The 24460-nt window shown below is 31.7% G+C and overlaps 1 protein-coding gene across 2 annotated transcripts in view; it reads left to right on the forward strand.

Annotated features, from left to right (window-relative positions):
* Window positions 1–24460, forward strand: part of LOC133195819 (mitochondrial carnitine/acylcarnitine carrier protein-like) — a 243894-nt gene that overhangs the window by 17438 nt on the left and 201996 nt on the right. For both annotated transcript variants that reach the window (XM_061331772.1, XM_061331773.1), the window contains exon 3: window positions 12548–12675. In XM_061331772.1, the coding sequence (XP_061187756.1) occupies window positions 12548–12675 (128 nt within the window). The remainder of the gene's footprint in view (window positions 1–12547; window positions 12676–24460) is intronic.

Raw genomic sequence — 24460 nt, forward strand, 5'->3', positions numbered from 1 at the left:
AAATTGCAAGGGTGTTTAAAAACTCTCAGGCAACAATCAACATTACTCATCTCCAAATTAACTGAATTAGGTATCTCAAACCCTACCTTAGAAAGGATAAAAGTTTGTTTTTCCCCCCTTCTTTTCAAAGAATTTGACATATAGTTTTTGAAATTGTGTTCAAATATGCACATCTTAATTTTTTACCGACTAATCAATTACAGATTTTATAACAATTACAATTGTTCGTACAGAGTAACGGTTACTAATTGCCGTCCCTAATTTTTAGCTCTTCTGAGCCAAAGGCTCAAAGAGCTAATGCTATGACCATTTGTGCGGTGTGCGTAAACTTTTTAGAATATGGGCCATAACTCAAGAACCCCTCGGCAAATTATTGTCAAATTTGTCACAGGGTATCCTTGGCCCAAGGGCTCCCGTTTTTACTAAAACTAGGGTTGTGACCCTTAAACAAGGGGAGATAATTAGGAAAATAGAAACAAAAGTACTGGTTGCTAAAAAATCTTCTTCTCAAGAACCACTGGGCAGATTATCACCAAACTTACAAAAATGGATGAGGATATGTTGTAGATCAAAATTTGCACGGGGATTTACCCTGGGGCAAAGGGTGTGGTCTCAAGGTCACTTCAAAGTTGACCAAAAATTACATTTTATTAAAATGTTGATATTTTGCTTACTATAAGGACTAGGATCATCAAATCTTGTCAGTTGATGCATCTAAGGACCTCATATCATGTTGACTCAAAAGTAGGTCACAGTGACCTACTTTTTAAATTTTGCGGCTATTCTTTTTCAAAATAATTTAGAGGCGTATTTTGAACAGTTTAAGGCCTATGATCATCAAACTTTGTCAGTTGATGTATCTTGGGTCCTCAGAGTACGTCGACTATAAAGTAGGTAACCGTGACCTACTTTTAAATATTTATGGTTTTAATCAAATATTTCAGGTACTAATTGACTTAGAATCATCAAACTTTGTCAGTTGATGCATCTTGGGTGCTTGGAGTGCAACAACTGAAAAGTAGGTCACCGAGACCTACTTTTGAAAATTTATGGCTTTAATTAAATATTTCGGGTACTACAGTACAGGCAACGCGGATCCCGTATTATACCGCGTCCCCTCGGCGGTGTGTTAATCCTTTCCGCGTTACACCGTCGTGGGTTTTGATCGCGGTACTACCTGCGACCGTGTTTACACCGCGGCGGGGCCAGCTACCGTTTTTCTTCAGCTTAGAGTTGTTACCTTTAAAGTGTTTTCGATTTTTAATCCCGACGAAAAAAAAGGGGGGGGGGGTTAATTTATTAAAGATCATGGCTTACATTATAGCATAAATACCATTAAATGAATTTTTGATTTCATCTTAAGTAATAACAAATTGTACAATAATTATTTATTTCCTATGTATTTTATCAATAGTCACTCAAAATCAGTTATTTCTCCAACTTAAAAAAAAAAATAGCTAGTGCGTGCGGTAAAATTGGATGAAATATCCTCAGCTCATTTACCGTATATAATGCTATATATTTATTTAAAATCAATCATTCCAACATAAATTATTTTGAAATTGCTAAATAATTCACCTTATAACAGTAGCATTACATTTTTTTAATGCCATCGTTTCCTAATGCATTAAAATGCGGGGTCCACGATTAGCCCGTGCAGTTGCGTTCTTAGTTACATGTACATGTAGCTAATGCGTTTATTTTTCTGCGAGATTCGATCACAGTCTTTGGTTTCTTTTAAAAAAAATATGCCTTTGTATATATATATATATATATATATATCGGATATTATTAGAATGAAAAACGATGATAGAGATGTTAACAGTATTAAACACGTGTACATTTAGGAATATGTTGCACCATTAACCAGTTAACTGCTAATATTATGCGCTAAACATGTAAGACTGTAAATTAAAGTAACATCCACATATCATTTTTTTTTTACTACTGTTTATAATTGTTTATAAAATCATAACACCCTATCTATTCAGGATAATTTCATAACTAGTTTTTCCCATTTTCTTGAAATTAATATGATCATGCTCATCAGTATTTTCATTTACATGTACACGCATCGTCAAATCGGAAAGATCCTCTTTTACCAGCTGATTTGGTGCCCTGAAAAAATTATTATTTTCAGAGACAAAATGTGTCATAGCGATAGGCTACGAGTTTTCAGGTGTCTGTGTAACTGGCCAATACCCCAACGAGATACCAACATTCTGTACGTTTTTTGTTGTTGTTGTTGTTTTTTAATTATTATTTTACATTCTACTTGCATAATACATGCACATGTACATATACATGTATATTAAACAGAAACATAAATACCAAGCCCGTCGGCATTTAAAATAATAGTAATAAAACAATATGATTCGATTTATTTTATTTCATTTAAACTCTATCAATTTATTTTAAAAGTATGATTGATCTTTTTCCTTTTAATAAACACTCAGTGTAAAAAAAAAAAAAAAAAAAAAAAAAAAAAATAGCAAGTACATATTGACTCGCGTAACTTTCATGGTTGTAGTTTCATTTGAAAATGAAGTAATAATGAAACATTGAAGGGACTTCTGTGTTGTATGGCTAGACAACGCCTTGCACATGCAGAGAAATTTACCCCTGGTACATGTACACTACGACAGGTGTGAAACCCTCAGGGCATGCCGTTTCCTGCTCTTAATTGCTCTGCTAATCCCTATACACAGGAAATGATCGCGACTAATACTTAATACACAAAGAAACAGAATATATTCAAGTAAACTTAGCATTTGATTTTTTTTTTCTTGAGTATTATTGAGAATAATAAGTTTTAGTGATATACCCCCTCCCCCTCCGTTTTAATTGTTTTGTGATTCATCACCATGCACATTCCAACTTCTGTAATTGGAGAAATAATTAAATTAAAAACAAACCACTGTTTACAAAAGAAGTAAATATCGAGGGGAAAATTGTTATATCTTATTGATATCTTTTATAACATTCACTTGCCCACTCACTGCAAACGCTCACCATCGAATATTACAGCTTTCCGGTCATTCGACAATTTCAGGGAAATGCTTGCATATTACTACAGTAAAGTGAAATTATTTAAATGAATTATACTGTTCTAAATTTGGTAAAAATACAAAAACATGAACAGTATATAGATGTATTTTTTTCCTCACAGGAATGCTGAAAACTGTTAATCGGAACTCGGACTAACTATTGTTTAGCACGTGTATGTAAAATTGCAGTTCGCATATAATTTGAAAAGAGAAGTTATTAAAACTTATATTTCCGACATTAAAATTTGTCAGGTTAAACTCTCAAATGACACAGCTTATAAATAATTTTCTTGATACTATTTAAAACAAAATATGTCGCTTTAGTATTGATATATAACTTAACAAAAATAAATAATGATAAATAAAATAAAAAACGATTAAATATATTTTGCTTTACATTTTTTTGTTCATTATTTTCACCTAACTGTTGCAAGATAAAAGAAAATACTTTCATAAGTATACACACACTGCGGGTTTTTATTATTTTTATTTTAAGAGGAAATTTCGCAAAATTCCTGTTCGGGGAGATAACTCCCGTTTGTTTACGATACTAGTTGATCGATGATTTAACCGCGGCGGGGACAGGTAGGTGATGAATTTCCCGCAGAGGGAACGCAGTTTACCTGTCTCACCTGGCCAAATCCTGCGTTGTGTTTATACCGCGACGGGGCGCGGGAAATACGGGATCCGCGTTGCCTGTACTGTAATTGGCTTAGAATCATCAAACTTTGTCAGCATCTTGGGTCCTCTGAGTAGGTCGACTGAAAAGTAGGTCACCGTGACCTACTTTTTTAATTTATATGACTATAATTAAATATTTTAGGTACTAATTGGCTTAGAATCATCAAACTTTGTCAGTTGATGCATCTTGGTTCTTCGGAGTAGGTCAACTAAAAATTAGGTCACTGTGACCTACTTTTGAAAATTTATGGCTTTAATTAAATATTTCAGGTACTAATTGGCTTAGAATCATCAAACTTTGTCAGTTGATGCATCTTGGGTCTTTGGAGTACAACATCTGGAAAGTAGGTCACCATGACATACTTTTGAAAATTTATGGCTTTAATTAAATATTTCAAATACTAATTGGCTTAGAATCATCAAACTTTGTCAGTTGATGCATGTTGGGTCCTCTGAGTAGGTCGACTGAAAAATATCACCTTGACCTATTTTTCAATTTATATGACTATAATTAAATATTTTGAGTACTAATTGGCTTAGAATCATCAAACTTTGTCAGTTGATGCATGTTGGGTCTTGGGAGTAAGTCAACTGAAATTCAAAATGTCACAGAAAGGTGTTGCACTCCTGACAATTTTAGCATCAGTTTCGGACATAACTTTTTCTTAAATTGAGATATAAACGAGATATTTGGCAGGTATTTAGACACTATCTAAAGACATATGCTGAGACATAGAAATCTATTTTCGTTGCCTGTATTTTTAGTGTGAATTGATAAATATGTGTTCGGTCATTTTTTTTTAAATTCACCCTTATGAAGATGTAAAAAAGTTTAAGAATTTGAAAAACAAAAGGGCTGAGGATGTTTTAAATGAATAGTAATAACTGTAAAATGTATCTGTAATGGAAATATTTCCCTATTAAAGTAGACCAATACTCGCACGTAACTAACGAATAGTAAAACGGGAACCAAACTTCTTATTTCCGAGATGTGATTTTTGAACTATATTGGTTTGACTTTTACTTGGCGTTTTAAATATCTGGTGGCGTCAACAAACTTACAAACATTGCATATACAATTTAAGGAGAAATTATAAAACAGGGAAGGCTTGAAATAACTTTCGGTTGACAGAGAGACGATTAGGTAATAAAGATATAATATAAACAACTTCTCTGTGGATGAGAATATGCCAGTAACATGGACCACATGTATGCTATATAATTGATGTGACAGACAGACTATTGTCGGCGGACAAGTTGAAGCTAACACTGATAGTTCACAACTCACAAGAACGGAGTTTTTACAATTTACAGTGACAAATTTTATTATTTCATACATTTCAATATTTGTCTTGAATAATTATTATCATATTAGAAGCATACACCTGCCCCCCCCCCCCCCCCCCCCAGTAAACCCATCACATTTAATCACAATGCAAAATTATCTTTAGAATTTTAGAATATGAAAATAGTTGATTCACTTGCAGCACACTTAATTTCTTTAATCAGATCATCCATGGCCAGTTTGTGAAAATCCGTCAATCATTGTCTCTAATTTACTGACAAGTGGTATTTTTTTTTGTTCTTTTTTTTTTATGTAAAACATAAATTTTAGGGACAGTAGGTATTTGGTGTGCATTATTATTGTTTTAAATATGTACAACTTTGTAAATACGTGTTCACCCAAACTTTAACTGTATAATCGTATGTTAAAATGTGGCAATATATTACTTTTGGAAGAGAAATTTCATGGGAGTACCTTTAGTGCAGAGCTCATATCATGAAAAGTAATGTGTCAACATATAATTTTTTTATTTTAGCTTTTTCTTTTTCTTAGATGTTATTAAGTAAAAAGAAAGCAAATTTTCGAAGATTGAGTCCATAAAATATTTGAAAATGACCGAGATTGTCCTGTGAAGCATATTTTCTCGTGCTAAATTTTGATACGCAAGCCTACCAAAGTGCAAATCTTTATAATAATTCATGCAAAACAATGATTAAATATGGTTTCTTAACAGGTTTCTATTCCATTTCGTGTATCAAAGCTGACTAATTATATTTTAATATTCTTATATATGGGTGAATTAAAAAAAATGACCAAACACATATTTATCAACCCACACTAAAAATACAGGCAATGAAAATAGATTTCTATGTCCCAGCATATGTCTTTAGATAGCATCTAAATACCTGCCAAATATCTCGTTGATATCTCAATTAACAAAAAAGTTATGCCCAAAAATGATGCTAAAATTGTCAGGAGTGCAACACCTTTTTGTGACATTTTGAAATTTCAATATTTTTTGGAGATCTGTGAAATAAATAATAATGCTTTATGTTGAAAATAAAGACTTTCCTGATAATATTCAAAGTATTGAGCTTTAAGGTAAGGTTTGCGATTACAGGGAGATAACTCTTATAAGTCACTTAAGCGTTTGAAACCGGGGGAATTTAAACCAGCGATACTAAGCATTCAATCACTAATGAATTTCGTCTGTCAAACCATGAACATGATGATGGGAACAAACAAAGGACATTTCCAGTAGAAAATCGCATAACAATTTAAAGTGCTGGAATCTCGGAAGAATTTTTCGGACATATGAAAGACGTTTAGCGTGATGCACGATTGATGACCCAATAAAAGAGGACTAGTAAGTTTATTTTCAATACGGAACTGCGCAAGTTTCAAGTCAGCAGGAGCAAAGAATCAGATGTATTGTAAATCATGCACTTCACCACTTCACTTAAACATGTTAAATGACATCATGAACGAATGAAAGAATAGATGTGGGAGCATCCTGTTACTCTCTACATGCTCTATACACTCCGAACAGGGAAGTGAAGGCACGGAGCATTTGACAGTTTGATTTAGTTGCATCAGACAGGTAATTATTAAACTGTTAATTTTTAAGTATTTGTAGTTCATATTCGGTATTACAACTTCGAATTACGGAAAGTTGTCAGCTACCTAAACGGATATAAACAGTAATGAATGAACAGATCAGGGTGCACGTTAATCCGAGATTCCTCTGACTCTAACCCCTGCTTTTATCTGTCTGTATTATGCGCCTCGGTTGACAATGGTTTCTTGGGTGAAAATTTTCAATGTTACACTCTACTACATGCAGTATGACATGTGCAGCGAATCTCGGATTAGTTGCATGTGACTAAAACCCTGCAATGCAGAAAAAGTTGTCATCCAACTTTTTTTTAAATCTCTCTCTCTCCCTCCCTCTCTCTCATTTTTTAATACAATCAGGAAAGCATTTTCATCATTTTTTTTTATGAAATAGTTTAAATTATTGATTGACACTTATTCATATCTAGTGTATTTCTCACTGAAAATTAGTTCTCAATGAAAAAAAAGGTCTGGAGCCCAAATCCATTTAAAAAATATATCAAATTCAATCTTGAATGCAGTTAACAAATAAATGTTCTAACTCTTTTAGTCAAAAGATACAAAGTGATATTTAATGTGCTGCACATGGATTTTCTCCCAAGATAGATTTTAGTATGAATTTAAATATTTTATCATAAACTTTGATATGATTATCTCAAAAAGGAATTAAAAGTAGGTTAAAAAGAGGGGGATTTAAACTAAAAGTCATAAAGTCTGGGACTCGGTATCAAGACTTTTTCAATACTGTAAACCAACTTTCGCGACATATTTTAATTCAATAATATTTATCACCACGAACCATTTATTTTGCTTTGTATTTGTAGAGAATGTTTCCTAAGTTGAGATAAATAATCGCTGCAGATTGATTTAAAACTGACGAATTGTAAATAAAAGATGATGCGAATAAAAAAAGTTGGTTTACGGTACTTTTCCTATTTTACTTCTATGCACTGGCTGTATATGTTCCAGTATTGTTTAAGTTTTACTGATTGCTAAGCTCAGTTGATTGTCCTACTCTGACAGAGGTAAATTTTGGTTCTCTCAAAATAAATACATGTTTAGTTGGTACATGTAAATATAAGTTTTTTTGTTTTTTTTTTTATAAATTTAATTTTATTGATATTTTTTTTTTCGCAGTTTGAAGTAACCTTTAATGGGGGCTTATAGAGACAACTGGCACAGGTTGGAATTATGACATAATACAGGTGAGCTTTTCTAAAGTACAGTTTGTATTTATGTTTTCCTTACCAAATGATACATTAGTATAATGTGGATCAGGCCCGTGGGAAGCAATTTCAGTTTGGATAGAAGGGGGGGGGGGGGGCACCAGGAAAACCAAACATTTTCAGTTTAGATGGGCACTACCAATAATTAAAAAATTCCTTGACAAAAAAAAGTCATCAGACATTATTGAGGGGGCACAAGCATATAATAGCTATGTTTTCTTTAGTATTCTATATATCGTCAAAATTGGGGGGGGGGGGGGGGGGGCATGCGGATAGATTTAATTTAGATTGAATGGTCTTAATGAGGGCCTGGGAATACTTTCTGTAAATGAAGTTCTATTTTTTATTAGTACAGTATCTCATTTTTTAAATAAAAAGAGATCCAGATTATGCATGACTATTTATGAATAATCTTAGGGTGTGTTTTAGAAAATTCACTCATCAAGCTTTTATGATTGCATTCATCTAATTCAATCTATAGAAATGTATACATTAATTTTTATAATACATGTAGTACCATTATTTGTTATAAAGTGAGTATGTTGGAAATTCATTCATTTCATTTGGTTTTTTTTCATTCCTTTCATTATATGAAAATGAACACACAATTTCAGATTATGGATCATTGATTGGAAAAGAATCAGAAAAAGTACTTCAGTTCTTGCTTAGAAGATCTGTGCCATCTATTATAGTAAAGACCATTATATTCCAGCTCCTGAATGTTCAAGAAAGTTGGATGGATCAAGCAAAGTATGGAACCTGATATTCCAATACCAGTGGCCCAGGATTTGGAGGAGAATGGTTACCCAATAAATGTTATCCATGGAAACAATGATTGCACAATAACATTATATCTACAAGCTGTTTTCCTTATATTTAGAAAAAAATCAGAGTATGAGATGATTACAGTACATTGCTTCTCCATCTTTGAACTTATATTCAGTAAAATAAATGTATGCAACAGAGGTATTAATTGAATGTGGCATATGTCTGCTTTAATGACAAGTTTCTATGACAATGTAGCATTCAAAAAGTGTTTGTAAAATTTCATGTAAATTGTTGTAGCAAAATATCCATAGATAATGGACAGAATATCTGTGTCATTATGGCATTGTTATTTTTTTTTCCTATTCTTGTCCAATATTCAACTTTGCAGAATTTTACAATTTGACTGAAATCTGAAGTACTTGCACTGTAAACTCATTAAAATATGAATTTGTAACTTGGAATCCAATGTTATTTTCTTCTTACATACAGCTGCATTTATCAAGAACCTGGGACTGATCAAAGTCGCCCTCATGGTGCAGTGGTTAGAGCATTTGCTCTAGAATCACGGAGTAAGGAGTTGATCCTTGCATTGTGGGTTTTTATCCCACTGTGGGACTTGGAGACCAGTCCTTTGGATGAGACCATATAAACCAAAGTCCTGTATCACAGTATTTGCTGGCACGAAAAAGATCCCTCACTGCTCAAAGGCCATAAGTGTCGAGTACGGGTCTATATTTGTAGCCCTCCACTGGTAAGGGGTGGCGTCTCAATATGAGTGAAAAATTCTTGTAGAGATATTAAACAAACAAATAAACAGACTAATAAATTGATTGATATGTAGATATATGTTAACTTACTGTTTTAAGATAGCAGCTACCTACTAGATACAATGCCTACAAAATTTCACTCAAATGATAGCATGTAACTTAGCCTCACTAGTCATAGATGGGTAAAGACATTAGCTAAGGATGTCTAGAAATTAATACATGTAGTTGAAATCCTTTGGAATGATTTAAAAATCAACATGAGGTCAAAAAAGGTTTTATTGGTTTACTAAAACTGGTTTTCCAACAGCAGCATACTAAGAAACCACGATGAACAAATACATGTACATGTATACACCTCAATCATGTTTATAAATTTTATACATGTGTTTCTAAAATGTGTTGAAACATAATTCCATTGACTATTTCATCAATAGTATATTGTAAAGGTGCTTTAAGTAGGACATGTATACCAAGAGAATTTCCATGAACTGATTTTTTAGTAGCATAGAATGAGTGATATTGTGATCAATTTTCTGCCAAAAACATTTTAATAAAAAATTTTGGCGTCTTTTACACAAAAAACGGGACGGGCAATATCTGTTGAAATCGTGTTAAATAATGAAGATATACTCTTCCCAAGTAAATAGACATATGACATATGTACAATTTTTAATAAATAAAATTTGGAGGGAGTTGCAAACCTTACCTTAAATGTGGACTGTAGTAACTTTTGTTTAATCAAGTTGTGGTCATGGCTGATGTTTAAAAAATTGTTATACCATGACAGAAAAAATGTAGGGTTGCCAAAAAACATCAATTGTAAAATTCTGAAAGAAAATTAAGACAAAAAAGAATTTTCAAAGTGTAAAACAATAACTGATATACATTTTAAAACTTAATAATGTTATATAAATCACAAGCAGCATTAATGAGAGTCAAGTATATGTGCATACCCAATAATGTAAGGAGTGCAACATTTGTTGTTTTGCTCCCAAGCATGAAAAAACTATTATCATTATTTGATTTTCTGATCTTTATTTTGGAAAATAAAGACACAAAGAACATTTTTACCAAAGAGATTTATCAATTACAGGCAGATCTATATTTCTATGGTCAGGAGTGCAACACATTTTTTTTAAGATTCAAGTTGTGTGACGAAAACACTTCTATTCATGCTTAGAAGTATTCATTAATTAATAATGATCTTTTTGTAGAATTTAATACTAAATTATTGACAGTTTTATTATTAAAATCCTTCCTTTTTTAATTTTACCAATTCAGATGTGTTTTTATCTTTTTGTGATTTTTTTAAATGAATGTTAAAAATAAACACACTAAAAAAATTGTCATAAAATTCAAGTAATTCCTCCTCAACTTCACTGAAACAACAGAACAAGTTCTTATGTAATTTTCACTTCACAATTCTACTTTAAAGGCCCCAATGCTTTTGGTCAGGAGTGCAACAAATATCTTAGAATTATAAATCATCCACTAAGAATAAAAATAAAGAAAAAATGATGAGTAGAATTTTTCTAGTGGGTTTACTGTGTTTGTCCTCCAAAGGAAAATATGCTATATAAAATATTTTTTATGTTCTAAATATACATTTAAGCTAGTTTTTTGGACATAAGGGAATAATTCCAGATAAAATGCAAATTTTAAATACTTTCATCTGTTTTAATTATGAAGTATTGGACTATAAATATTGCACAATTTCATTACCACTTGATGTTGCCAACACTTTATGAATTTTTGTGTTCTATGGTTTTAATTTTAAATTTTATTGCAGTCAGGAGTGCAACAAAACTGCTTTATAATTACTAATCCTTTTTAACTATCTTTACTAAAAAATAAGTTGAAAAAAAATGTTTGATACTATTTGATGTTCAAAACACTATGTCTATCAACAAATTACAGAAATTTTACAGTCAATTCAGGGAATAGTTTTCATCCTTTCACATATTTATATTTTTAACTACAATTTATATATACATGTATTACACTTTGCAAATAATCATGTTTTAAGGTCTTCAAAATATGAAAAACCTGTCGTAAACAATGAAAAATATCAGAACGACAAATTGATTTACAAAGTAAGAATGGGTTATTGTGTGTTATAATTTGTAAAACAAGGATATGTTAAATAAAATACATATCATATGTCAGGAGTGCAACACAATAATGTAACATGGGGTCACTTCAAAATCTAGTATTTTTTGTAAGAGAACTCGTTTATAAAAACTCTTTTTTGGCTTAGATTTAAAGAATTGACGAGAACGTGAATTTCGAGGAATTTTATTGCTTCATTTTTTTTCATATTAAAACTTTTCAAACCAGAATTGAAAAAATAATGTATGATAACAATCAAAAAGCCAATTTTTTGTCACATATACAAGAGGAGATACTCAATCAAGGTCTAGATTTAATATCATTTATACCCCTTTTACCATTTTGAAGCATAAAAAAAAACTATAATTTCTGTGATTATGTATTTTAGAAAGTCTTTTAAGGTATAATGATATTTTCTTTTTTCAAAAGAAATTTTACTAATAAAAATTCTGAAACTTTTTAATCCAATTGTCTATTCTATATTGCCACTTCAGGATTTTAAACTAGAATGCATGTGCAATATGATGATATAAGTGAAAAATATGTTACAAGTAGTTGAATTTTTCCAAAAAATTTCAGTTTGGTGGTCATTTTTTTTTAATTCACCCATATAAACAAATTTGTATTTTCAAAATTTCAGTATTTTGCATTTCGGGGTATATATAGTCTGAGAGGCAATTACTGTAGATTCCTATAAATATATGTGAGGAATTAATTATCGCTCAATTCTCTCACAAAATAAAATTAGTTGTTTTTATTTTTATGGAGCTTAAATCCATATAAAGTCTTTTGGCCAATTGTCCACTCGGGAATTATTGTTCTCGCGATTGGATGCCTAAGAACCATTTCGCGATATTAAGCACTCATGTAAAATAAGGAATCTACAGTACTTTTTTTTTCAATAACCCCATCCCTGCCCAGTGCTGAGATTATAGACAGGAAGTTTAATATGGCATATGCCTATTTAGGAGTTGTGTTCAGCTTTAAGGGTGTAATGAATTAATTTATATAGAATTCTAATTATGTAATCAGTGCATTGTTCTCTGACAGGGTTTCTTTGGACTGTACAAGGGAATGGCTGCTCCTGTGGCTGGTGTAACACCTATGTTTGCAATATGTTTCTTGGGCTTTGGTATTGGGAAATCTCTACAACAGAAGAGTCCTAATGATGAGCTTACGTAAGTAAATTTCAGATTTCAAAGTAAACATTGATTTTTAAGCTCTCTCTCTCTCTCTCAAAGATTCAAGTCGTGAAGTGAGCTTTTCTGATCACCTGTTGTCCATTGACTGTCCCTCCTTGTGTGTATCTGTCAACTTGCATTTTGACTTAGTCTTCTCCAGAACCAGGAAAAAAATATATTTAACCAAAAAATATTTAATCAAATTTGTTCAAATTAAGGAGGATCTCTACACCTATGAAGTATAAATGATTTTGTTTCATGCATTTGTTTCTAATAATAGACTCAATATCCAATAAAGTAAAGCTCCAAAGTATTTAACTTTATTTTTTGGAAATATATAAAATATTTAATTTATTTTGTAGAAACCCGTTGATTCTTTATTTTTAAAAGCCTTATGCTTTAATTTTCTATTCAAAGTTTAATTTTATAAAATCTTGAAAGAAACCAACAAAGTTATACATGAAATCTACATAATTTTTATTTGAATTTACAATAATAGACAAAAGAAAAACTAAAACAGCATTTTCATGAGAAGAACTGGTAGGATTTCATGCAAAATCTGAAAATAAATATATATCAAAGGGTTAAAAGGATGAAAAAAAGAAATTGAATGAAATTGAAATATTAACGAAAATTTTAATCATCACAAAAATTTAGGTGTCAAAGATCCGTTTAGAGAGTGGGCTCAAATATATTTAATCTTATTCTTCTAAAACTTGCACAGGTGTTGAAAAAAGGAATTAATAGGTACATGCCAAACTAGGACATCGAAAGAAGTTTGTATTGTATTGTTTTTGAATGAATTTAAGCGAAGACCCACACATTTCTAGTGAAAACATGTAAAGGGAATTCATAGTATTGAGAAAGGTTGATTTACTTACCGTTTTCATCCAGCTTGTGTGTACATGTATTATCCTGTGCTACGGATGACATGATACGTAAATGGTCAAAAGCGAGTTAAAGAAATTCGTATAACGAAATTCCTACTCTGTTTCAAATCTGCACATTTTCGATACAAAACAGCTGACAATCGATGTTGATCAAACGTTTGAGTTGATATAATTCCACTTATTATCAAAGCATTTTGGTGATTTCATGAAAAGTTTCAATTTCACACATGTGGGGTGTATACTTGTTGGGAACAGAGTGTCTCCTCTAGGCGATGGGAAGGTGATACATATGCTTTATCTGTTTAAATTTTCATTTTTGGATATACATGTATTTTGCTGGAAAGCATATGCTTTTGGAGAGAAGCATCAATTTAGGACTTTATGGAAACATATGAGTGGGATTGACACGCAATGATCAAATATCATGGTGACAAGGCTTTGGTTTATCATATAACCGTATTTGGCTGAATATAATACGCATTGGTGTAAAACATGCACCCCCTTTTTTGGCTAGAAAATTTGGGAAAAAACGCAGTTCGGTTGTATTATACGCTGTCAAAAAATTGACCAAGCAGTAATTTTGTCTTTTTTACATCGCTGTAATTTGAACTTAAAGTCTTTGTGGAAATAATGTATTGAAAAATTAAGCACGGTAACTTTTCATACATGGACTCTTTTTTTGAGCTTACGATACTCCTGATTTTAAGCATGGCGGTATTATTCATAGGAATAATTAAATTTTGCACTATAAATCAAGCTAACGGCAATGTTGTCTTTAAAAGTCGTTGTATAATTTGATTAATTTTAACAAAGCACAAAATGTTGTCCTATTAAATTTATGTCAGGCTAAATATATAAATCTTGCACTTTTAAACGTTGCAGCAATGAGTCTTTAAATCTTCGCGTACGTGGTAATGATTTTATTCAAGAAAGCACAAAATATTATTAAATTTTATTTTATTTTTAGCTAACGGCAATCATGACATTACATGTTATCTTTATCCTTCCAGAAATAATTTTATTTCAACAAAGCACAAAATACTGTTGTATTTCAGTTTGAACAGATCGAGAGCACGAGTAATTATAACACTCAAGTTTTAACAGACTTCATATTTCCTTTTTAAACTCTTAATTAATTTAACAAGAGGCCGATAAATATAAGATAATTAAAGTAAAATTACATTTAAGAAGCGTTTAACTGTTAAATGTTTCATAATCAACACAAGTTTATACGAAAAATAATTTACGAATGGTAAAAATCGACCCCCAAATTTTCACAAAGAAAACGATCAAAGCCATTAATAAGGGCAGTAAATAATCAGTGCTCTAACTGTAAAAACAATGCTTAGGAGTTGGTAGACAATTTATTTGCCTGGAGGGGTGTTGAGATCAAGTGACAAGCGCACGTGTTCACAACATTGGCTTTGATTGAGACATATAGTATACAGTGGTATAGTGGGGTGTTTGTGTTGAAATGAATTTTCACCGCGTTATTTAAAACCCCAAATAAATGTTGATTTATTGTATTTCATTATAAAATTGTTCAATTATTTTTCTTCCCAACCGAGTGTCTGATTAAGTACATGTGGACTATGATTACACAAGCACATGAATGCGTGAACGTCTATAAATAACATCGTCAATGGCGGCCTACATGGAAACGATGAATATGCAGCTCAAATTAATTGTAACTTGTTTTTAATATCATTTAACAACAGATTATCATTATCAACAGATTATACATACAGTACAATTCGTTTATTATCATAGTTTACTTGTCAGGTCAAAACTTTATAATAAGTGACTATTATAATAACCATAGTCGGCTGAAATCCATGTCGGACGTCTGACATGAAACGACGTTTGTGCTAATTATTGGATGTATTATACATGTTACGTTACATATAATTTCAATATTTTAGGTTTATTTGAAATACAATTAAGTGAACTAATTTATCATTTCACAATATTTACTTACTGTTTCAACTTTTTATTATAAAGAAATTCACTTAAATAAAGCTTAATACTCTTCAAACTCAATCTTCTAGATCCCTTTGGCATCCATCTTGTGTATTTTGATCTACTTTCATTTTTTATTTATGGTCAATTCAAACTACCAATGTTTCGTTTTTTTTTTTTGTTTGTTTTTTTTTAATGTCACATATTAAATCAATTAACACAGCAAGAGAGCATGCATTCAAATTGTTTCTTTTATTCATCCAAAGTAAACATAAAAAAATAACCAAAATACACTTAATGTCGCCGTATGATTAAAATTAATTGATACACTGATGAGCATATAAATTCAAAGCCGCTTGGACAGACTGATGAAAGAGTTAATTTCACTTAATTATTTCTTAATTGATCGGGTAGTTTTGTAAATGTAATTAACTATGAACATTGATTCAGACACCAAGTGTACGAAACAGCTTGGGTTAATTGACACTAAATTTAGTTTCAACACATTTGGTAAAACACATTCATTATGAACATACAATTCAGGGTTAACATAAGAAGAAAATAAGAAAAACTAGACTCTTGTTGCCATGGCAACAAAAAAGTCTTCCGTTCTACTAAATCTGTAAGAATTTGCTTTTTTCTGTGTAAAAAACATACATATCATATTTACTGTGAAAGAAATAAATAACTGGAGGAAAGTCCTTTCAGTACTTAAGGTACTTTGATTTTCATGATCAATCTTGTATAATGCATTTGGCACCTATGAGATATTTACGTATATCATAGAGCAAGGATAATTAGCATTTAAAAAAAATGTTTGCAATCAATTCTAAGACAAACAAACAGACGAACGAACACCGTACTATCATAAACTTTACTGTGTATATGTTCTGGCATAATTGTGATGGTGTTATAAAAAAATATAATGAATTAAGTTAGTATCAAATTAAACGTAAAGTCACTGAGTTTTGAATATAATATAATATTAAGATTTGACAGCATACCTATAAGAAAGATTATTCAATTACGGTAATTATTCAGCAATCGATTGATTGATTGATTGACTATTCATCTTCTTCTCTTAGAATCATTTGGCCCATTTATCACACTGGTCAAATCCTCACATTATATGACAAGAAAAACATTTAGCGTATTAGATAATCAAACGCTCTCGTGTTATGATCAATCCATTCTATTCATGTGAATGATATGTAGAATTCAAACGTATGCTGGAGATGCCCGTTTTCATACTTGTATTAAATGTTTAGTCAGTAACACGTCTTTCCGATGATGGCAAATTCACAGCTAATTAATTACCTATTTAAAATTCTAATATAAGCCTCGTATTGCACCACCGAAACACTAAATCTGTGTCAGAGTCAAGTGATTTTAGTGCGTTACTGTTGGGACCCACTTTCTTTGAAACAGGTCAAAGTGTTAACAATGAGTAGGTTGTTTGCTTAGTTCATTAAAATTTCTGATTAAATTTTTCTTGGTCATCCTTCCAAAGTTTAAATAAAAGTGATGCACCAACTACGGGTGTATATATGATAAATTCTCAAATTTGATTTTTTTGTTTGTTTGTTTGTTCTTTAACGTCCCTCTCGAGAATTTATCACTCACATGGAGACGCCAGCACTCGCTGGTGGAGACTGCAAATTTTTGTCCTATACTTTGGCATTTATCGCCATTGATCAGTGAGGAATCTTTTTTGTGCCAGCACCTTCTGCGTCACGGGACCTCGATTTAAAGGATCCAAAGGACCGGTCTCCACGTCCCACAATTGAAGTTTATAATACCGAGATATTTTATTTATTTTATTTCATTTTATTTTTTCACAAGTTTGTTGCATTGGATTTACTTAAAGATCATACTTCAAGATCATTTCGAACTCAGGCTATTTTATAGACCAAAAATTAGATTAGTTCAGATTAGTTCAGATTAATCAGGCTATTTTATAGCGCGGGTGATCTTGATTGACAGGTCAACACACGTGCACTTCGTGTGATACTTTTTAAGGACCCTCTATACACTGTTGAAAAATGTTTTTGGGAATTTGAGAAAATTATTTAGCATAAAGGAGAATATTTTGAAATTAACTAACTCATTTTTATGCCCCGCCATGAATATGGCCGGGGCATATAGTGTTTGTCATGTCCGTCTTCCGTCCTTCCGTCCTTCCGTCCTTCTGTCCTTCCGTCTGTCCTTCCGTCACACTTTGCGTTTAGCTCTCTTCAAAGCTCAGTTTCAAAGAAACTATCCAAGATATTTTTATCAAACTTCATATGCTGATAGATATTGATGAGAGCTATGCAACTGCATCAACATTTTTTGACCTTGACCTTTCCTTTGACCTTGACCTCACTTTTCTTAAATTAGTGTTTAGCTCAGTTTTAAAGATACCATTCAAGATAGTGTAATCAAACTTCATATGTTGATACATACTAATGTATGCTATTCAACTGCATCAGCATTTTTTGACCTTGACCTTTCTTTTGACCGACCTCACTTTTCTTGAATTAGTATTTAGCTCAGTTTTAAAGATACCATTCAAGATAGTGTAATCAAACTTCATATGTTGATACATACTGATGTAAGTTATTCAACTACATCAACATTTTTTGACCTTGACCTTTCTTTTGACCTTGACCTCACTTTTCTTAAATAAGTTTTTAGCTCAGTTTTAAAGATACTATTCAAGATAGTGTTATCAAACTTCATATGCTGATACATACTGATGAGAGCTATTCAACTGCATCAATATTTTTTGACCTTGACCTTTCCTTTGACCTTGACCTCACTTTTCTTAAATAAGTTTTTAGCTCAGTTTTAAAGATACTATTCAAGATAGTGTTACCAAACTTCATTTGCTGATACATACTGATGAGAGCTATTCAACTGCATCAACATTTTTTTTGGACCTTGACCTTTCCTTTGACCTAGACCTCACTTTTCTTAAATTAGTGTCAGACTTTATATGCTGATACATACTAATGAGAGCTATTCAACTGCATCAATATTTTTTGACCTTGACCTTTCTTTTGACCTTGACCTCACTTTTCTTAAATAAGTTTTTAGCTCAGTTTTAAAGATACCATCAAGATAGTGTTATCAAACTTCATATGCTGATACATACTGATGAGAGCTATTCAACTGCATCAACATTTTTTTGACCTTGACCTTTCATTTGACCTTGACCTCACTTTTCTTAAATTTATGTCAAACTTCATATGCTGATACATACTAATGTAAGCTATTCAACTGCATGAATATTTTTTCACCTTGACCTTTCCTTTGACCTTGACCTCACTTTTCTCAATTTGTGTTAAAATGTTGCATTACTAATATACCCTCGGCGGGGCATTCATGTCCTATGGACATATTTCTAGTTAATATAGGGAGCGTGCCTTTTTTATTCAGGAAAAATCTTCAAAGACAATGTAGTAATAGCAAAGAAAAATTGCCTTCACTTACTCAGATGGATAAAATACATGCTAACAAAGTTTTCAAATACTCTATCTTGGTCTAATATAATGTTAAGAATACTTGGATTTATTTCAAATTATGTGATTTGGTTCAGATTACAATTTATTCTACTTGTATATCAAATGGTAGGTCAGTCTAATTACACAAAAGTACCCTGAAAATAGGGTGCAGTGTAGAGAGGGTCCTTAAGCAGAAAAATATACAGAATGTGACCATGACTGACTATGAAATCAGAAAACATTTAATAAAGAATGGGTGTGACTGATATAGAACTAATTTTTGGTCTATGTAAATAGATAGGAGGATCGGGATTAAGAGGGAATCTCTCTCCCCCTCTCTCTCTCTCAGACGTAAATTGAACATTTCATAATGACAAATCTACCATTATAGAATATGAAATTCTGTATACATGTAAATGGTAATTATATTCACATGTTCCAGATTTAAATCTAAAACGAATATATAATTCAAATGCCTAGCTGCACGAACGTTTCCAAATATTAATCAAGACGGGGGGGGGGGGGGGGGGGGGGGGGGGGCTTCAAAGGAATTAGATAGTTTTATGTTTTATGAATTATAAGGAAAAGTACGGACGTCAGTTGCATGTACATAATTATATATCACTGCATAAAATTGTGTTCATTCAGGTACATGTATATACTTATCCCACATATCAACAGGACCTGTGCAATTTTTTTATCATGTTTTTTTTTCTCAAAAGAAACATACAGAGTAGCATTATTTCACACAGAATCGCATTTTCACATATTTTTTTTTAACTCTGGAGTATTTAACAAAAATCCAAGAATCGCCTTTTCACATCTTTTATAACTCCTTGGGTATATAAAATATAGATCATGTGACATAAATAATTTAACTTTTTATCAAAAATACATGTAATAACCAAATCTAATCTACATGTATATACTGATTTTCTTTCTTTTAAGTGACAAATATCAATTTATTTCCAAAGGCTTTAATACAGTCTGTATTACAAATTTCTATCGCTCAGTTCCTTTTTAAGTGTACTTAATATTTTTTAATATCAAAAATAAAACTCGGAAATCGGGATAATTTCGCATTCAAATCATAGAGAATAATAAATCGTCTGCATTATAGAAGGCTTAGTAACTATCTTATTCCGAACTTACTATACGAGATAGATAAATTGCATGCCTGTCCATCACTATAAATGTATATTCAGTGCTTATAATATATTTACTTGAATTAGCTACCTAGCATATATATATATATTAATTTTTTTTTAGATATATTCATGTGTAAATTAACTAACTGTCAATACAGACTTACACTACACTGGCAACTTCAAACTTTACATGCACTGGAAGCGGTAACCAACGTCCTCTTACATTTAGAAGAGTGAATATAGAACGTCTAAATATTTTGATATGGAGAGTGTATATGTCTCTAACGTCATCGCTACTATTTCCGCCTTTATCTCGAAAGTTCTATTCTCACTTACAAGTCAGAGTTATCTTTCTTTGCCCATTGTCTACACACTAGGTAAATAGGGAAAATGAGGGTACCGAAAATCTGCAAAATGTGGAATCTGATTTCAAAACAAATTATATATTTAGTATTTGTAGAATAACCTCTGTTATACATAATAATATCTTGAAAAAATATTAAAAAACAAAAAAGTTGAAAATTGACCAAACACAAGTTCACTTCCGGTTCGGACAGGAAGTACCGGAAACACACGAAAACAACTTCGAAACAAAGAGAATGTCATGATCTAATACTCCTGTAAATTTCACATCTTTACCTCAAACCGTTTCCGAGAAAAATTCCGGACAAAAGTCCATTTAAAAATTGGAAATTCGGCCGTAACTTCGGACCGGAAGTGAATTTTTCAAAAAACGGAATTTTATATAAACTTCATATATCAGCCTACTATCATGTGAAAAATTGTGAAAATCTATCCAACCATCTCTGAGTAATCGCGCTCACAAAATTTGGGAGGAATAATAATAATAATAACTAGACTCTTGTTGCCATGGCAACAAAAAAGTCTTCCGTTCTTCTAAATCTGTAAGAATTTGCTTTTTTCTGTGTAAAAAACATATATATCATATTTACTGTGAAAGAAAAAAAAATAACTAGACAAAAGTTCTTTCAGTACTTAAGGTACTTTGATTTTCATTATCAATCTTCTATAATATATTTGGCACCTATAAGAGATATACGTATATCATTAGCAATTAAAAAAATTGTTTGCAATCATTTCTAAGACAAACAAACAGACGAACGAACACCGTACTATCATAAACTTCACTATGTGTGTGTTTTGGCATAATTGTGATGGTGTTATAAAAAAATATAATGAATTAAGTTAGTAACGTCATTGAGTTTTGTAAAGTTAAAATATCAAGATTTGACAGCATACCTATGAGACAAATTATTCAATTACAGTAATTCTTCGGCAATCGATTGATTGATTGATTGATTATACGTATGTTGTTTAACGTCCCTCTCGAGAATTTTTTCACTCACATGGAGACGCCACCACTCGCCGGTGGAAACTGCAAATTTAGCACTTATCGCAATTGAGCAGTGGGGAATCTTTTTTATGCCAGCACCTTCTGTGACAAGGGACCTCGATTTATACGATCTCATCCAAAGGACCGGTCTCCACGTCCCACAATCGAAGTTCACAATACCGAGATATTTTATTTTTTGTTTTACTCTATTTTTTCACAAGTTTGTTGCATCAGATTTACTTAAAGATCATACTTCAAGATCATTTCGAACTCAGGCTACTTAATTGCAGTGCATACAGCGTCAAGTGATTTTGATTGACAGGTCAACACACGTGCACTTCGTGTGATATTTTTTAAGCTGAAAAATATACAGGATGTGACCATGCCTGACTATGAAATCAGAAAACATTTAATAAAGAATGGGTGTGACCGACATAGAACTAATTTTTGGTCTATGTAAATGGATAGGAGGATCGGGATTAAGAGGGAATCTCTCTCTCCATCTCTCTCTCTCTCAGACGTAAATTGAACATTTCATAATGACAAATCTACCATTATAGAATATGAAATTCTGTATACATGTAAATGGTAATTATATTCACATGTTCCAGATTTAAATCTAAAACGAATATATAATTCAAATGCCTGGCTGCACGAACGTTTCCAAATATTAATCAAGACGGGGGGGGGGGGGGGGGGGCTTCAAAGGAATTAGATAGTTTTATGTTTTATGAATTATAAGGAAAAGTACGGACGTCAGTTGCATGTACATAATTATATATCACTGCATAAAATTGTGTTCATTCAGGTATACTTATCCCACATATCAACAGACCTGTACAATTTTTTTTCGTTTTTTTTTTTCAAAAGAAACATATAGGGTACCATTATTTCACACAGAATCGCGTTTTCACAATTTTTTTTTTTACTCTTTGAGTATTTCACAAGAATCCAGGAATCGTCTTTTCACATCTTTTATAATTCCTTGGGTATATAGAGTAAAGATCATGTGTCATAAATAATTTAACTTTTTTATCAAATATACATGTAATACTGTGGAATCATCATTGTTCGTGGGGGATCAATGTTCGTGGATTTCGTTGGTTACCCTTACCCACGAATTTACATCCCCTCGAACAATTATTTTGTCAACATATTGATTTATTGAATCTACCAAATAAACGAGCAGCCCACGAAATTACATCCCCACGAACCAATAAAATCTTGCTTGCCCACGAACATTGACCCCCACGAATTTAAATGATTCCACAGTAACCAAATCTAATCTATAGATTGATTTTCTTTCTTTTAAGTGGCAGATATCAATTTATTTATAAAGGCTTTAAAACAGTACTGTATTACAATTTTCTATCGTTCAATTCCTTTTTGAGTGTATGTAATATTTTTTAATATCGAAAATAAAACTCGGAAATCGGGATAATTTCGCATTCAAATCATAGAGAATAATAAATCGTCTCATTATAGAAGGCTTATAACTATCGTATTCTGAACAACTTACTATACGAGATAGATAAGATTGAATGCCTGTCCATCACTGTAAATGTATATTCAGTGCTTATAATATATTTACTTGAATTAGGTACCTAGCATATATATTAATTTTTTTTTAGATATATTCATGTGTAAATAAATTAACTGTCAATACAGACTTACACTACACTGGCAACTTTAAACTTTACATGCACAGGAAGCGGTAACCAACGTACTCTTACATTTAGAAGAGTGAATATGGAACGTCTAAATATTTTGATATGGAGAGTGTATATGTCTGATGTCATCGCTACTATTTCCGCCTTTATCTCGAAAGTTCTATTCTCACTTACAAGTCAGAGTTATCTTTCTTTGCCCATTGTTTACACACTAGGTAAATGGGGAAAATGAGGGTACCGAAAATCTGCAAAATGTGGAATCTGATTTCAAAACAAATTATATATTTAGTATTTGTAGAATAACCTCTGTTATACATAATAACATCTTGAAAAAATATTAAAAAACAAAAAAGTTGAAAATTGACCAAAAACAAATTCACTTCTGGTTCGGACAGGAAGTACCGGAAACAAATGAAAACAACTTCGAAACAAAGAGAATGTCATGATCTAATACTCCTGTAAATTTCACATCTTTATCTCAAACCGTTTCCGAGAAAAATTCCGGACAAAAGTCCATTTAAAAATTGGAAATTCGGCCGTAACTTCGGACCGGAAGTGAATTTTTCAAAAAACGGAATTTTATATAAACTTCATATATCAGCCTACTATCATGTGAAAAATTGTGAAAATCTATCCAACCATCTCTGAGAAATCGCGCTCACAAAATTTGGGAGGAATAATAATAATAATAACTAGACTCTTGTTGCCATGGCAACAAAAAAGTCTTCCGTTCTTCTAAATCTGTGAGAATTTGCTTTTTTCTGTGTAAAAAACATACATATCATATTTACTGTGAAAGAAAAAAAAACTGGGAAAAAAATCCTTTCAGTACTTAAGGTACTTTGATTTTCATTATCAATCTTGTATAATACATTTGCCACCTATAAGAGATATAAGTATATCATTACCAATTTAAAAAAAAATTGTTTGCAATCATTTCTAAGACAAACAAACAGACGAACGAACAGCGTACTATCATAAACTTCACTGTGTGTATGTCTTGGCATAATTGTGTTGGTGTTATAAAAAAAATATAATGAATTAAGTTAGTATCACATTAAACGTAAAGTCACTGAGTTTTGTAAAGTTATAATATCAAGATTTGACAGCATACCTATAAGACAGATTATTCAATTACAGTAATTCTTCAGCAATCGATTGATTGATTGATTGATTATACGTATGTTGTTTAACGTCCCTCTCCAGAATTTTTCACTCACATGGAGACGCCACCACTCGCCGGTGGAAACTGCAAATTTTTGTCCTATGCTTTGGC

The sequence above is a fragment of the Saccostrea echinata genome, unplaced genomic scaffold, assembly GCF_033153115.1.
Source record: "Saccostrea echinata isolate AGI-Se365-2 ecotype Australia unplaced genomic scaffold, CSIRO_AGI_Sech_v1 ptg000029l, whole genome shotgun sequence".
Taxonomy (NCBI): domain Eukaryota; kingdom Metazoa; phylum Mollusca; class Bivalvia; order Ostreida; family Ostreidae; genus Saccostrea; species Saccostrea echinata.